At 38.8% G+C, this 13,404-nt stretch overlaps 1 protein-coding gene across 4 annotated transcripts in view; it reads left to right on the forward strand.

Annotated features, from left to right (window-relative positions):
- The window catches only part of SLC4A4 (solute carrier family 4 member 4), a 363,818-nt gene that overhangs the window by 287,578 nt on the left and 62,836 nt on the right, over positions 1-13,404 (forward strand). For all 4 annotated transcript variants that reach the window (XM_070791561.1, XM_070791562.1, XM_019962896.2 and 1 more), the window contains exon 14: positions 353-624. In XM_070791561.1, the coding sequence (XP_070647662.1) occupies positions 353-624 (272 nt within the window). The remainder of the gene's footprint in view (positions 1-352; positions 625-13,404) is intronic.

The following is a 13,404-nucleotide window of genomic DNA, read 5'->3' on the forward strand; positions in this document are numbered from 1 at the left end:
ACAGTATTCATATCAGACAAAATAGACTTTAAAACAAAGACCATAAAGAGTGATAAAGGACACTCTATGATAAAAGAATCAATACAAGAAGAAAATTAATGAGTCAATTACATTCAAATGGTACGATTCCTTCATTGTGCTTTTCTCAAACACCTGAAATTATTTCTTAGCCTAGTGCCATTAAGCCAAATCCTAAAGGTAATACTTCCTGGATAAAATTAAGAATGATCTTTCTATCTAGTAGCTATAAGTGATCTTATATTTTTAACAATCACTCTGCAGTTTGGTAGTTTTGTGTTGCAGTTTGTGTTCCATGGAGGAGGAGTCTAAATACCTTTTTTCTTCTTTCCAGGGACCATAATTTTGACTATTTGGAGTTTCGCCTTTGGATCGGCCTCTGGTCGGCCTTTCTGTGTCTCATTTTAGTAGCCACCGATGCCAGCTTTCTGGTTCAGTACTTCACTCGCTTCACTGAAGAGGGCTTTTCTTCTCTGATTAGCTTCATTTTTATCTACGATGCTTTCAAGAAGATGATCAAGCTAGCTGATTACTACCCCATCAACTCCAACTTCAAAGTGGGCTACAATACTCAATTTTCCTGTGTGTGTATGCCGCCCGACCCAGGTCAGAACATTATGCTTAGTGTTTATGCTTACCTTTTATTTGGAAGAAGCCGGAGGCTCCATGCATGCAAACTTTCAACCTGGTATTATGATCCTCAAAAATGGGTTTTATTTTATTTCCTCTGAGAAACCATGCAGCTGAATTTATAGTCTCTTTGCCTGAGGTGTCTTAGCCATGTGATTCAACCAGGAGGTGTAACCAGGAGCTCTGGAATGTGAACGTACATTCACATTAGCTCAATACTTTGAAACTAACTCAAGTGACAGAATTTGCAAGGAAATTTTGTGTACCTTATTCTTGATTGTCTCTGATAGGTGAGAAATAGTTTTGTGTATATTATTCTGGATCTTCTTTGTATCTCTATGACAGATATAAGGACCAGACTAACCTAGTCCTCTGAACTTCTGTTCCTTATTTTACTAGGAATCTCCTCTTAAGTAAATTCTAAGTAGATTATTTTAAACTTACAGAATAAACAAATATGAATTCACTTTATATAATTTGAAGCAAGAAATTAAAAAAAAAATTCAGACTAGAATCACCTAGTGATAAAATAGAGCTTTATAGTTAGTTCATCTGTGTTGCTGCTGCTGCTGCTGCTAAGTCACTTCAGTCGTGTCTGACTCTGTGCGACCCAATGGACAGCAGCCCACCAGGCTCCCCCGTCCCTGGGATTCTCCAGGCAAGAACACTGGAGTGGGTTGCCGTTTCCTTCTCCAATACATGAAAGTGAAAAGTGAAAGTGAAGTCGCTCAGTCATGTCGTGGCAACCCACTCCAGTATTCTGGCCTAGAGAATCCCCATGGACAGAGGAGCCTGGTGGGCTACAGTCTATGGGGTTGCAGAGTGGAAAACGACTGAGTGACTAAGCACAGCACAGTAGAATGAGGAGTAAGCATTTGTGTCAGAAAATTAATGCTAATAGTCCTAGTGGTCCCTGGTTGTAACATTAGCTACATTCGCTTAAAATAAAAATTAGTGCATGATCCATGCTTTTTTGACTAAGATCCCTTAGCACCAGAAACACAGCAGTGTTTTGAGGGTTTTGTACACCTGGGCTTAAGTAGGGCAAGTCAGAGTCGAAGTGTTAGTTGCTCAGTTGTGACTCTTTGCGACCCTATGGACTGTATAGCCCACCAGGCTCCTCTGTCCATGGAATTCTCCAGGCCAGAGTACTGGAGGGGGTTGCTATTCCCTTCTCCAGGGGATCTTCCCAACCCATGGATCAAACCCAGGTCTCCTGCATTGCAGGCAGATTCTTAACCACTCAGCCATCAGGGAAGCCCATTAAAAGTTGGACACATTCATGTAATAGCCACTTTTATCTATAGATTCTAAGGAAAAACCACTTACTAGTCACAATAAAACAAACATGGTTATATTATAGACTAGAATGAATAATGCTTATGAATTTTTAAAAACTCAACAAGATCCTATAAAGAGTTTCAGTGCCTGTGCAGGCTGTGTCCTGTGACTCTCAGATATTTTGGTGATGTATCTGCATTGTTCTCTACCATTTTGGTGGAGAAGTCTTATAAGACCTATATGCATCTTGAGACATGAAAAAGAGCAGCATCTCTCTACAAATGGGTTGATCAGTGACCCTGGTGAAGAGATGGGGCCTTGTTGGGCTTTGCACTTATGGTTTCTTTTTCTCTTTTAAGAAAAGTCAATTCACATTAAAATAAACCCTATGCTTAAAAGCAAGGAGAAACAAGTAAAACGTGGAAATTTAAAGATTGAGGCAAGATGAATGCTATAGATATAAAGGCCTATTACCGTTAAGATGTACACTGTTTAGAAGTACTTCAGAACTTAAAAAGTGCTTGGAAAGAGTAAACAGTACATGATAGATATGATTAGAATCAATTAAGTATGCTCCCCAGAGAAACCCAGAAGGCATGTATTACCGTTACACAAGTCTTAGAGCTCTTCCTAGGAGAGGAGGTGATAAGACCTCTTTTAATCATACAGCCTAGACTTTGAGGTGAAGTCTAAACTGCTGCTGCTGCTAAGTTGCTTCAGTCATGTCCAACTCTATGTGACCCCATTGACTGGAGCCCACCAGGCTCCCCCATCCCTGGGATTCTCCAGGCAAGAACACCAGAGTGGGTTGCCATTGCCTTCTCCAATGCATGAAAGTGAAAAGGGAAAGTGAAGTCGCTCAGTCATGTCCAACTCTTTGCGACCCCATGGACTGCAGCCCACCAGGCTCCTTGGTCTGTGGGATTTTCCAGGCAAGAGTACTGGAGTGGGGTGCCATTGCCTTCTTCAGAAGTCTAAACTACGCATGTGAAAAATACTGAATTATAGACATATTTAATAGTGGGATTTTGGACTTTCCTTTTTACTTATTTATTTCTATGCATTTATATGTCTCTTTACTTGTGGAAAAGTCTATATACTGGCTTTTTTAGGCATTCTGAGTAATTCTATGTTAAGAATTTCTGGAGGAAAAAAATACTACCAGCTGTTTTGAGGTTTGAAGTGTTCATAAAGCCAGATGAGGGCTTTGTCAGCACACCTGCCACAAAGATATCCGTGGTGTCAGCCCCACACTGACCTGAGGCTAATGGAAAAACTTGCATGTATTGTTTTAATTGGATGCTGGTGGAGTAGGTCATTTGGAACCAGGAAGACATACCTGAATGCATTTTCACTGCAAAAAATACAACAAAGATTTTACATGTAATTTTCCTTTCAGGAAGGATCTCTGTTTTCTTGAGACACTGCTATTGAGGCTTGAACCGATTTTATCCATGTATAGCAAGTGCTGGCTGAAGTGATAATTCTTCCTTTGACGTGCTTCCCCTCGGTTGTGTAACAAGCCTGTCTTAAATAGCTAGTTTTTGTCTTGGAAGGATTCTGACCATTCCCGCTACCTCTATGGGGTACCAGTAATGCAGGGTAGCAGGATTTTGAAGTCAGAAAATCTTGTGTTCAAGTCCTGCTTGGCTAAGGCCCCATATATGACTTTGGACAAGTTCCTTTCTCTAAAGTAACTTTGCCTCACCTTCCTCATGTGTAAAATGGGGTTAATAATACCCCCTACCTTATAGAATTGTTTTGAAGGAAAAAAAAATGAGGCATTACAAAATACTTAGGACAGTTTCTAAGAAGTAATTAAATGTTAGCCATTTAATAACCATTATAATTTTGTTGTTATAAAAATTTAGGGTTTGTAAGTATGAATGATAGGACAAACAAGCCAGTCTTCATCATCTTCCTTCTAAGCAAATGTTGTGGCACAGTTGGCTCATTCTGCAACAAGACTGTTGCTTGCACCCCTTAGTTTTAGACTCATTCAGATACGTGGCACTCATGGAAGATACGTACATAAATGTGAGGGAGTATGGGCTTCCTCGGCTCAAACAGTCAAGAATCTGCCTGCTAATGCAGGAGACCAGGGTTCAATCCCTGGGTCAGGATGATCCCCTGGAGAAGGGCATGGCAATGCACTCTAGTATTCTTTCCTGGAGAATCCCATGGACAGAGGAGTATGGCGGGCTACAGTTCATGGGATTGCAAGGATTTGGACACAACTGAGTAACACACACACACACACGGAGATGAGATCTGTTTCTGATGTGGACAAAGGCACATGCATTTCCAGGACAATCTCATGTTTTATAAAACTTTTAAGTTTAATGATTGTGTATTTCTCTCACAACCTTAATACTTTTTGATAGAAGACTACATAGACCCACAATACATTTAGTACTTCGACAACAAACTGAAAACCAATAGTGAGAGAATAATACAGTTGCACGTACAGCTAGAGTAAGTGTTCTAAAAACAACAAAAGACTGGCCTTTCATCGCAACATGCACTCCTGGTAAAATAATTCAATCAATGAGTCAATAATATTTAAACTGGCGGATGACTTGTTTTTCAACATTGGTACAGTCTGTAACAATGAACCAGCAACTGCGCAGATGGAGTCGTGATCCTGCAAACTGAGAAATGATTTTACAGGAAAGGAGATCGGGGTCATTTAATCACTAAGAAAACTATTTTCATGGCCACAATAACATTGTGGATTTTTTTTTTCTGGTGCTTTGTGAAGACAGCTCTTTCTCCTCCCTACCTGATCTTTCTTGTTCTCACTTGCTTCCATAAAACTTTATCACTTCCTGAGTTTCCATTTCTTAAGGCACCTTTTCCTCCCTTCTTCCTGCACCCCTCTGCTGCTCAGTAAACCCAAGTCATATACTCAGCTTCTCACATATTGAAAGACTAGGGAACCTCAGTCTTCAGTTGCTAAAAGGGAAGTTATCCATGGGACATATCAGGGTTTTAGCACATCGTTTTTGTGCTTACATTCACTTTTCTTAGAAATATGATAGTTATTAATTAATGTAGAGGTAATAGGTGTTCTATTTCCCACTATGCCTTGATGGTTATATCGCAGAGGTGTATAAGGAAGAAGATGGTTCAGAAAACCAAAAGTGGGATGAATTGGGTGATTAGGATTGACACATATGCATGATTGATACTATGTATAAAATAGATAACTAATGAGGACCTATAAGTTAGTTCCCTAACCTGTAGCTCAGGGAACTCTGCTTGGTGCTCTGTGGTGACCTAAATGGGAAGGAAATCCAAAACAGAGGGGCTATAGTGTATGTATAGTTGTTTCAGTGTGCTGTACAATAGAAACCAGCAGCACGCTGTAAAGCAGCTATGCTACTGCTGCCAAGTTGCTTCAGGCACGTCTGACTCTTTGGAACCCCATGGACTGTAGCCCGCCAGACTCCACTCTCCATGGGATTCTTCAGGCAAGAAACCTGGAGTGGGCGACCGCCGTACCCTCCTCCAGGGGATCTTCTTGACCCAGGGATCAAACCCACATCTCATGTCTCCTAAACCAGCAAGTGGGTTCTTAGCCACTAGCGCCACTTGGGAAGTGCAAAGCAGCTATTACTTCAATAAATTTTTTTTTTAAAGCCAAAGTGAAAACTGAAACATACCCAGTTGAAAGACAGCTCATGGTATTTTATTTGTCACCAAAATCCCAATTTAGAAAATTGTTAGTGTGATAAAGTGTAAACCAGAAGTGTGTTGGAGTAAAGAAAACTGAGTTTGAATTTTAGCTCTAGTTAGCAGTGTGATCTTGGACCAAGCTAATTTCCTAATCTGTTTGATAACCTGTGAGCTGGGTTAGTAATTGTACCTACTCTTAGAGACTATAAGGAGTAAATGAAATAGTATATGTAAAATTGTTTGGCTCATAATAGACACTGAGTAAAATTTTGTTCTTTTTCTCATTCCCATTATCCCACAAAAGATGCCCCAGCAGTTAAATCTTTTCGTTGTATTCTTTTAAAGGGATGCAAGCATTTAACTTCCCCTGAAATTTCCTAGAAAAAGACTCTGACTAGGCTTCCACTGGAAGCTTACCAACCAACAAACAAAAACCAAGGAACTGTTGTAGATAAATATGAAACATTGCAGCAAAATTGTTAGAAAAAATGTCAAGAAGTTCATTGCATCATAGTTAGATCATTTACTATTATCCCCCTGAATCTCAAGACTACAGAAGTGTTGTACACTATACATAGTCATGTAGGAAAAGGCTTTCAAGCCCCAGAGATGAGATGTTTAGTTCCTTTAAGAAGCAGCTATCTATTCAAAAATATAAATGCTAGAATTCTTTAAATAGGGACCAGGAAGTAGACTTGACTCCCTTTTTTCCCCACTCCTTTTCTTCTTTCTTCTGCCTTTTTTTCCCTTCCCCTTCTGCCATCAACAAAAATTCACTAAGTCTCTAGTTCATTGCTTAAGAATTGTGCTATTTGCAATGAAGTAGAACACATGCCCCCTCACGTGCGCATTGCTTTTTATAAAATTTACTTTTAAGATAGTGTTAATTATCTTTAGAATGAATAAGGTCAGACATACATTTGACCTAGACCTTAGAAATACATTTCTACTGTATTACCTGTGTTCATTTACCTAATGTGTCAAGGGTGGCACTGACTATACACCTAAGGGTATGGTTAATGTTTTGGAAAGGGTCAAAATAAATTTTCTGAGCAGGTGTTGGTTTTGTATCTGGAGAGAAAAAAAGGCTTGTTAAATATGACAAGCAAATTAGATAGGCAAGAAAAATAGCCTCAAGGGGACAGACACGATACTTTACTCTTAACAGAAGGGATATATTTTATTGATTCACTGTTGACTGTTCTAGGGAAAACAGGCTTAATAATGGATGAATGATGAAGAGGAATAAAACCTCTCGCAGGCACCCAGTGCATTACTGTCTAGTATTTCTAAGTAAAATGTGGTCTTTTCTCTGGCATGAAACTGTCAGACCAAGTGATGGTAGTAAGCATGGCTTCCATTGCTACACTTTGGTTTTATTTACAGCTTGAGGAGGTTTCCAAATGCTCTAAAACAGTTCTTTCTACAGTGGAATTTTTTTTACTATTTTTTGTGTGTATAATTTTTCTATTATCTTAGCAAATGCTATGCACCTATGTGTCATAACCGTTAAAAAAGAACTGCCGGCTCATTGTCTCCTGTGATCCCATATTACAGTCAGTGAGGGAAATGCAGGAGACACAGGAGATGCGGGTTTGATCCCTGATTCAGGAAGATCCCCTGGGGGAGGAAATGGCAGCCCACTCCAGTATTCCTGCCTGGAGAATCTTGTGGACAGAGGAGCCTGGAGGGATATAGTCCTTGGGGTGGCAAAGAGTCTGACGCAGCTGAGCACGTGCACATGTGTGTAATTGCTTCACAGTTAGCCCATTAAAAGAAAATGAGGACATAAAAGGTAATCCTAATTCATCTTCCATGACCTGCATCATGTTCTATGCAGTTTGACTTTTATTATATGTTATTTCCTCTTTAGATAAAGTAGATTTAAATTGTAGTCTGAGGGTTGAAGAGGAAGGGCAGAGCCTTCTGGTATAGTCTTGCTTAGGTTTGCGTTTGCCATGCTACTTTACCAGCACAGCTGACATTTTGTTTTTCAAGGTAACATGGTCTTTTGAGATAACCATGGACATTTGAAAGACCCATCATTTTAATTTCCTTTAACTGACCTAACTTATATTTCAGTAGCATCTGTATAATACTTGCAAGAATCAGAAAAGGAGAAGCAATGAATTTGGATAATCACCAGACCTGGATAATTCTCTGGCTTTGGGTTTGTGTAAAATCCAGACTAGGAAAATGTATCCCAGAATAATGTCTTATGTATATTGCAGATGTAAAGATGGGTGGGGATGGGAGAGAAGTTTTTGTGAAAGTAGTGGCTAAATATATCCAGCTTAATACCAGATAGTAGCTTAGCTCCAGGGCAACATCATAAGTGAGTATGTGAATAGTGTTCATGGAATAAAGAGCGTCATAACTTAAACTTGTCCATTGACCTTGAAAATCTCAAGCATGAGGCTTGGTTAACACAGGAAAACAAAGGATAATAACAAGAAATAGTGAATAAAAATTTTCTGTTAATTTTAAGACTTCAGGCTGGGATAATGACACAAAATTTCCCAAAAGTTACTCCTCCCAAAGTTTTCCTCCTTCACTCTGTCATCCTTGAAAATCTGTATTTGCCCTTTTATTGATCTGGACACTTAAGCCATAAATATGTGAGTTATCAAGAGGCACTCGTGTGCTCAAGTTTTTAAGAACCCTTAAATAAATCTGACATGACCATGCAGGCAAGAAATTTATTCAATTTTATTCTGTACTTATTTTCCAGTTACTCTGTTGCCTTAAGATGTTGCTTAAATAGAATGGAATATAGCATTAAAGTTTCATTATCATGGAGAATATTGTTAAATTTTTTCTTATTCAGAGCAAGTTAATCAGTTCCCCCCTAAGAAGCTAGGTTGAAGATACAAATTCAGGTTTGACTAACATTTACTAAGTGCCTTTCAAATGCAACACATTTTATTGATATATAGTTGATTTATAGTGTGGTAATTTCTACTGTACAGCAAAGTGATTCAGTTATATATATGTGTGTATATACACACACACACATTCTTTTGCATATTCCATTTTGGTTTATCACAGAATACTGAATACAGTTCCCTCTGCTTTGCAGGAGGAGCTTGTTGCTTATCTATTCTCTATGTAATAGTTTATATCTACTATCCCCAAACTCACAGTCCTTCCCTCCTTCACTCTCCCTCCCACTTGGTAACCACAAGTGTGTTCTCTAATTCTGTGTTTGTTTCTGTTTTATAAGTAATTTCATTTGTGTCATATTTTAGACTCCACATATAAGTGGTATCATATGGTATTTGCTTTCTTCTTCCTGATTTCCTTCACTTAGGGTGATAATCTCTAGGTTCATTCATATTGCAGCAAATGGTATTATTTTATTCTTTTTATGGCTGAGTAGTATTCCATTGTACCACATCTACTTTATCCATCTATCAGTGGACATTTAGGTTTTTCCATGTCTTGTAGATAATGCTGCAGTCAACATTGGGGTACATGTATCTTTTTGAATTATAGTTTTGTTTGAATATGTTAGCGCAGCTTCCCTGGTAGCTTAGTTGGTAAAGGATCCCTTTAATATCATGTAGGAAATGAGTTGCCAGTCCAGGTTCGATGCACGATGCTGGATGCTTGGGGCTGGTGCACTGGGATGGCCCAGAGGGATGGTATGAGGAGGGAGGAGGGAGGAGGGTTCGGGATGGGGAACACATGTATACCTGTGGCAGATTCATTTTGATATTTGGCAAAACTAATACAATTATGTAAAGTTTAAAAATAAAATAAAATTAGAAAAAAAAAATAAATGAGGGAGACCTGGGTTCAATCAATCCCTGGGTTGGGAAGTTCCCCTGGAGAAGGGAAAGGCTACCCATTCCAGTATTCTGGCCTGGAGAATTCCATGGACTGTAAAGACTATGGTGTTGCAAGGAGTTGGACACGACTGAGCAACTTTCACTGGATATGGACGCAGGAATGGGACTACAGTCATATGCCAACTCTATTTTTAGTTATTTGAGGAACCTCCAAATTGTTTTCCATAGTGTCTGTGCCAATTTACATTCCCACCAACAATGTAGGAAGGTTTTCCTCTCCAGCCTTTATTATTTGTAGACTTTTTAGTGACTTCCCAGGTAGCACTAATGGTAAAGAATCCTCCTGCCAATGCAGAAGATGCCAGAGAGGCAGGTTTGATCCCTGGGTTGGGAAGATCCCCTGGAGTAGGAAATGGCAACCCACTCCAGTATTTTTTAATAACAGCCATTCTGACCAGTATGAGGTGGTACCTCATTGTAGTTTTGATTTGCCTTTCTCTAATAATTAGCTATGTCGAGCGTCTTTTCATGTACCTGCTGGTCATCCGTGTGACAGACACATTTTTAAATGTCTATTACTGTCTGTGTTCCTTTCTCCATTCCAGAGGATCAGTTAGCATTTGATACACAGAAAAGAGGATCAAGATGTGAAAGTCCAAGGAATGTAAAATGACCAACCTGTGTAAATTACCTGAAACCAAGTGTGGGACACAGACTGTCCCAGTGATAACTGGCTCGTTCTAAATTAGCCAGGTTCCTAGGGCAAAGTGTTCTTGCTTCATAAGCTGTGGTGCTGAGCAAATAGTGAAGACACAGAATACAGTGTTTTGGCTTTTCCATTTCACCTTTCCAGAATCCTAATTAAGGATATTACGGATACTGTATGCACAGATCATTCTGCAGTTGGTTGCCAAAATATTTGCATTTTATGTGTCTGGATCCAAGTGGTGATCAAGGGCTCTTGTAGACCAAGTTCCCAACTGGAATTGATCATTTTCTCGCCTGTGAGCTTATAGAAATTTACTTTTAATCTTATTTATGGGCTCAACCATATTTTGCCAATATGTATTTATAGAAGTGCTTGCTTATATATTTATTTTGAAGTCTTTCTTTTGAAGCAACTACTTATTGTAATAAGTAGGAAAAGTATATTATTCTTATTATCATTTTGATACTGATCTTTTGAGATTTGGGGAGCCAGTGTGCATAGCTTGTCTCGGAGGAAAACCAAAAATACAAAAGTTATTTTGATGATCAAATTGACATATATCAAGAACCGGAGAGCAGTTACTAAAAGTTCAGATTGGAACTCAATGGCCTTTATTATCTGTCATTTATTTCACACAAAAAAAGGAGCTTCGAATATCATCCTCCTCCCTCCTCACTCCTTGAGTTTAGGGAGAAAGTATGTTACAAAACAACCTTCACTCTCTTATGACAGGAAGCTCACAAAATTGCATTAATTCACTATCTGTGAATCTAACTCACAAAGGACAGATTCACAGATACCAGCTAAATAGTGCCTTCAAGGTCACATATGTTGTTTTTCTTCAAATGCTCAGACAGGTCAGACATTTCAGTTTACGGTAGAGAGAGCCATCTAACGTGGGTGAATTGTAATTCCCCGCCTTGAATCCAGTGGCCAACATAAATCATTTTGATTCTGATAAATAGAAATTCAAGGTGGGGGCAAAAAAGGATGAGCAAGGTTTTGGCACCAGCTCTCCTTCTGGTTGACTCTCTAATCCTGGGCAAGAAACCTGGCATATCTTGCCTCAGAGTCCCATGCAATGTAAAACAGGTGTAAAAGTATACCTGCCACATGTGTCTTCTATGTTTTAAAAAATAAACAAATGGAATAATGTAAGAAAGTGTGCTTGAAGCTTTTTAGAACATAATAGTAATAGACTTCTAGGCTTTAATAATAATAATTTGCTAACATCTTCATTCTTTGGGCCAAGCATCCTCTATCCTATTTTGATTCTTTCTGTGACCTGTAATGAAATGCTAAGAATGAGAAAGCTGAGTCTGCAGGTGATGAAGTAGGGAAGCCCTGCCTGGCAGCAGCTAGAATGAAGTTAAAAGTTTAACAATTCCAAAGCCTTCAAAGATCAGAGTGGAGTGAGAAAAACTAGGACTGAAGCTAAGTATTTTATTCCCTTTTATTTGTTTTCCATATTTCAATTCTTTTGCCTTTATCTGCTGTCATTCATTTGTAGTCACTATGTGACCCCATTCCTAGCTTCTTTTATTGTTAGTAAACAAATATTTTTTCAGTTTTATTGAAGTATGTGTGTGTGTGTGTGTTCAGTCGTGTCTGACTCTTTTGTGATCCTATGGACTGTAGCCCACCAGGCGCCTCTGTCCATGACATTTTTCAGGCAAGAATAGTGGAGTGGGTTGCCATTTCTTACTGTAGGGGATCTTCCCAACCCAGGGATCGAACCTGTGTCTCTTGCGTCTCCTTCATTGGTGGGCAGATTCTTTACCACAAGCGCCACCAAGGAAGCCCTTATTGAAGTATAACTGACAAAATTATATATAAATAAAATATACACACTTAAAGTGTACAACTCGTAATCTCATCATGCATATACATTGTGAAGGGATTTCCATTACGTTAATTAACATATCCATTACTTCACATATTTATATGTATTTGGTGAGAACACTTAAGTTACACTCTCTTTGGAAATTTCATTTATATAGTATAGTATTATCAACTATAGTCATCATCTTATAATTAGATCCTCAGACCTTAGTTCTCTTACCACTGGATATTTGTACCCTTTTACCAACTCTCCCTATTTCTCTCACCCCCAAGTCCTAGTAAACACCATTCTATTCTATTTCTATGGGTTTGACTTCTTTTTTTGTTTTTAAGATTCCACATATAAATGATATCATGCAGTTTTATCTTTCCATGTCTGACTTATGCTACTTAGCATACATAATGTCCTACAGGTTCATCTATGTTTTTGAAAGTGGCAGGATTTGGTTTTTTTAAGGTTGAATAATCAATAAATATTTTTGAGCTCCTGTTAGTTAAGTGCCAGACTGGGCAGATTCTGGGAAAAAACAGTGCATACTTCCTTATGTTCTAACTTTCAGCAGTCAAATAAACCTGTCTGTTTCCTCTAAAAAGTTTATATAAGTGAGACCTAAAACATGCCAAACTAAGAGGACAAGTTACAGATGTTGGGGCCTGGGTTGGGGGTGGGAATGATCTGGGACCAAACAGTAATTAGCAGTTTAGATATTGAATGAGCTTTGTGATCCTCAAAAACAAAAACTTGATGTGCTTTTTCATATTTCCATATTTTTCTAATACATAAAGCTCCATGTAGTAGGAAAATGGCTTATCTGATAAAGAAAAATCTTATAGAATACTTTTGACATGCTGTGTTTTGATTTTGGACTCATAAATTGAAAGAAAACAATGAAATATTTCAAAGAGGAGTGTTGGTTTAATAAATAATTTAGGTTCTACAGTTCAGTTCAGTCACTCAGTCATGTCCAACTCTTTGTAACCCCATGGACTGCAGCATACCAGCTTTCCCTGTCCATTACCAACTCCCAGAGCTTGCTCAAACTCATGTCCAATGAGTCAGTAATGCCATATAACCATCTCATCCTCTGTTGTTGCCTTCTCCTCCTGCCTTCAATCTTGCCCAGCAACAGGGTCTTTTCCAATCAGTCAGTTCTTTGCATTAGGTGGCTGAACTACTGGAGCTTCAGCTTCAGCACCAGTCCTTCCAATGAATATTTAGGGTTGATTTCCTTTAGAATTGACTGGTTTGATCTCCTTGCAGTCTGAGAGACCCTCAGGAGTCTTTTCCAACACCACAGTTCAAAAACATCAGTTCTTTGGTGCTCAGCTTTCTTTATGGTCCAACTCTCACATCCATACATGACTACTGGAAAAACCATAGCTTTAACCAGACAGATCTTTGTCAGCAAAGTAGTGTTTCTGCTTTCTATTATGCTGTCTAGGTTTGTCATTGCT

The sequence above is a fragment of the Bos indicus genome, chromosome 6, assembly GCF_029378745.1.
Source record: "Bos indicus isolate NIAB-ARS_2022 breed Sahiwal x Tharparkar chromosome 6, NIAB-ARS_B.indTharparkar_mat_pri_1.0, whole genome shotgun sequence".
NCBI lineage: Eukaryota > Metazoa > Chordata > Mammalia > Artiodactyla > Bovidae > Bos > Bos indicus.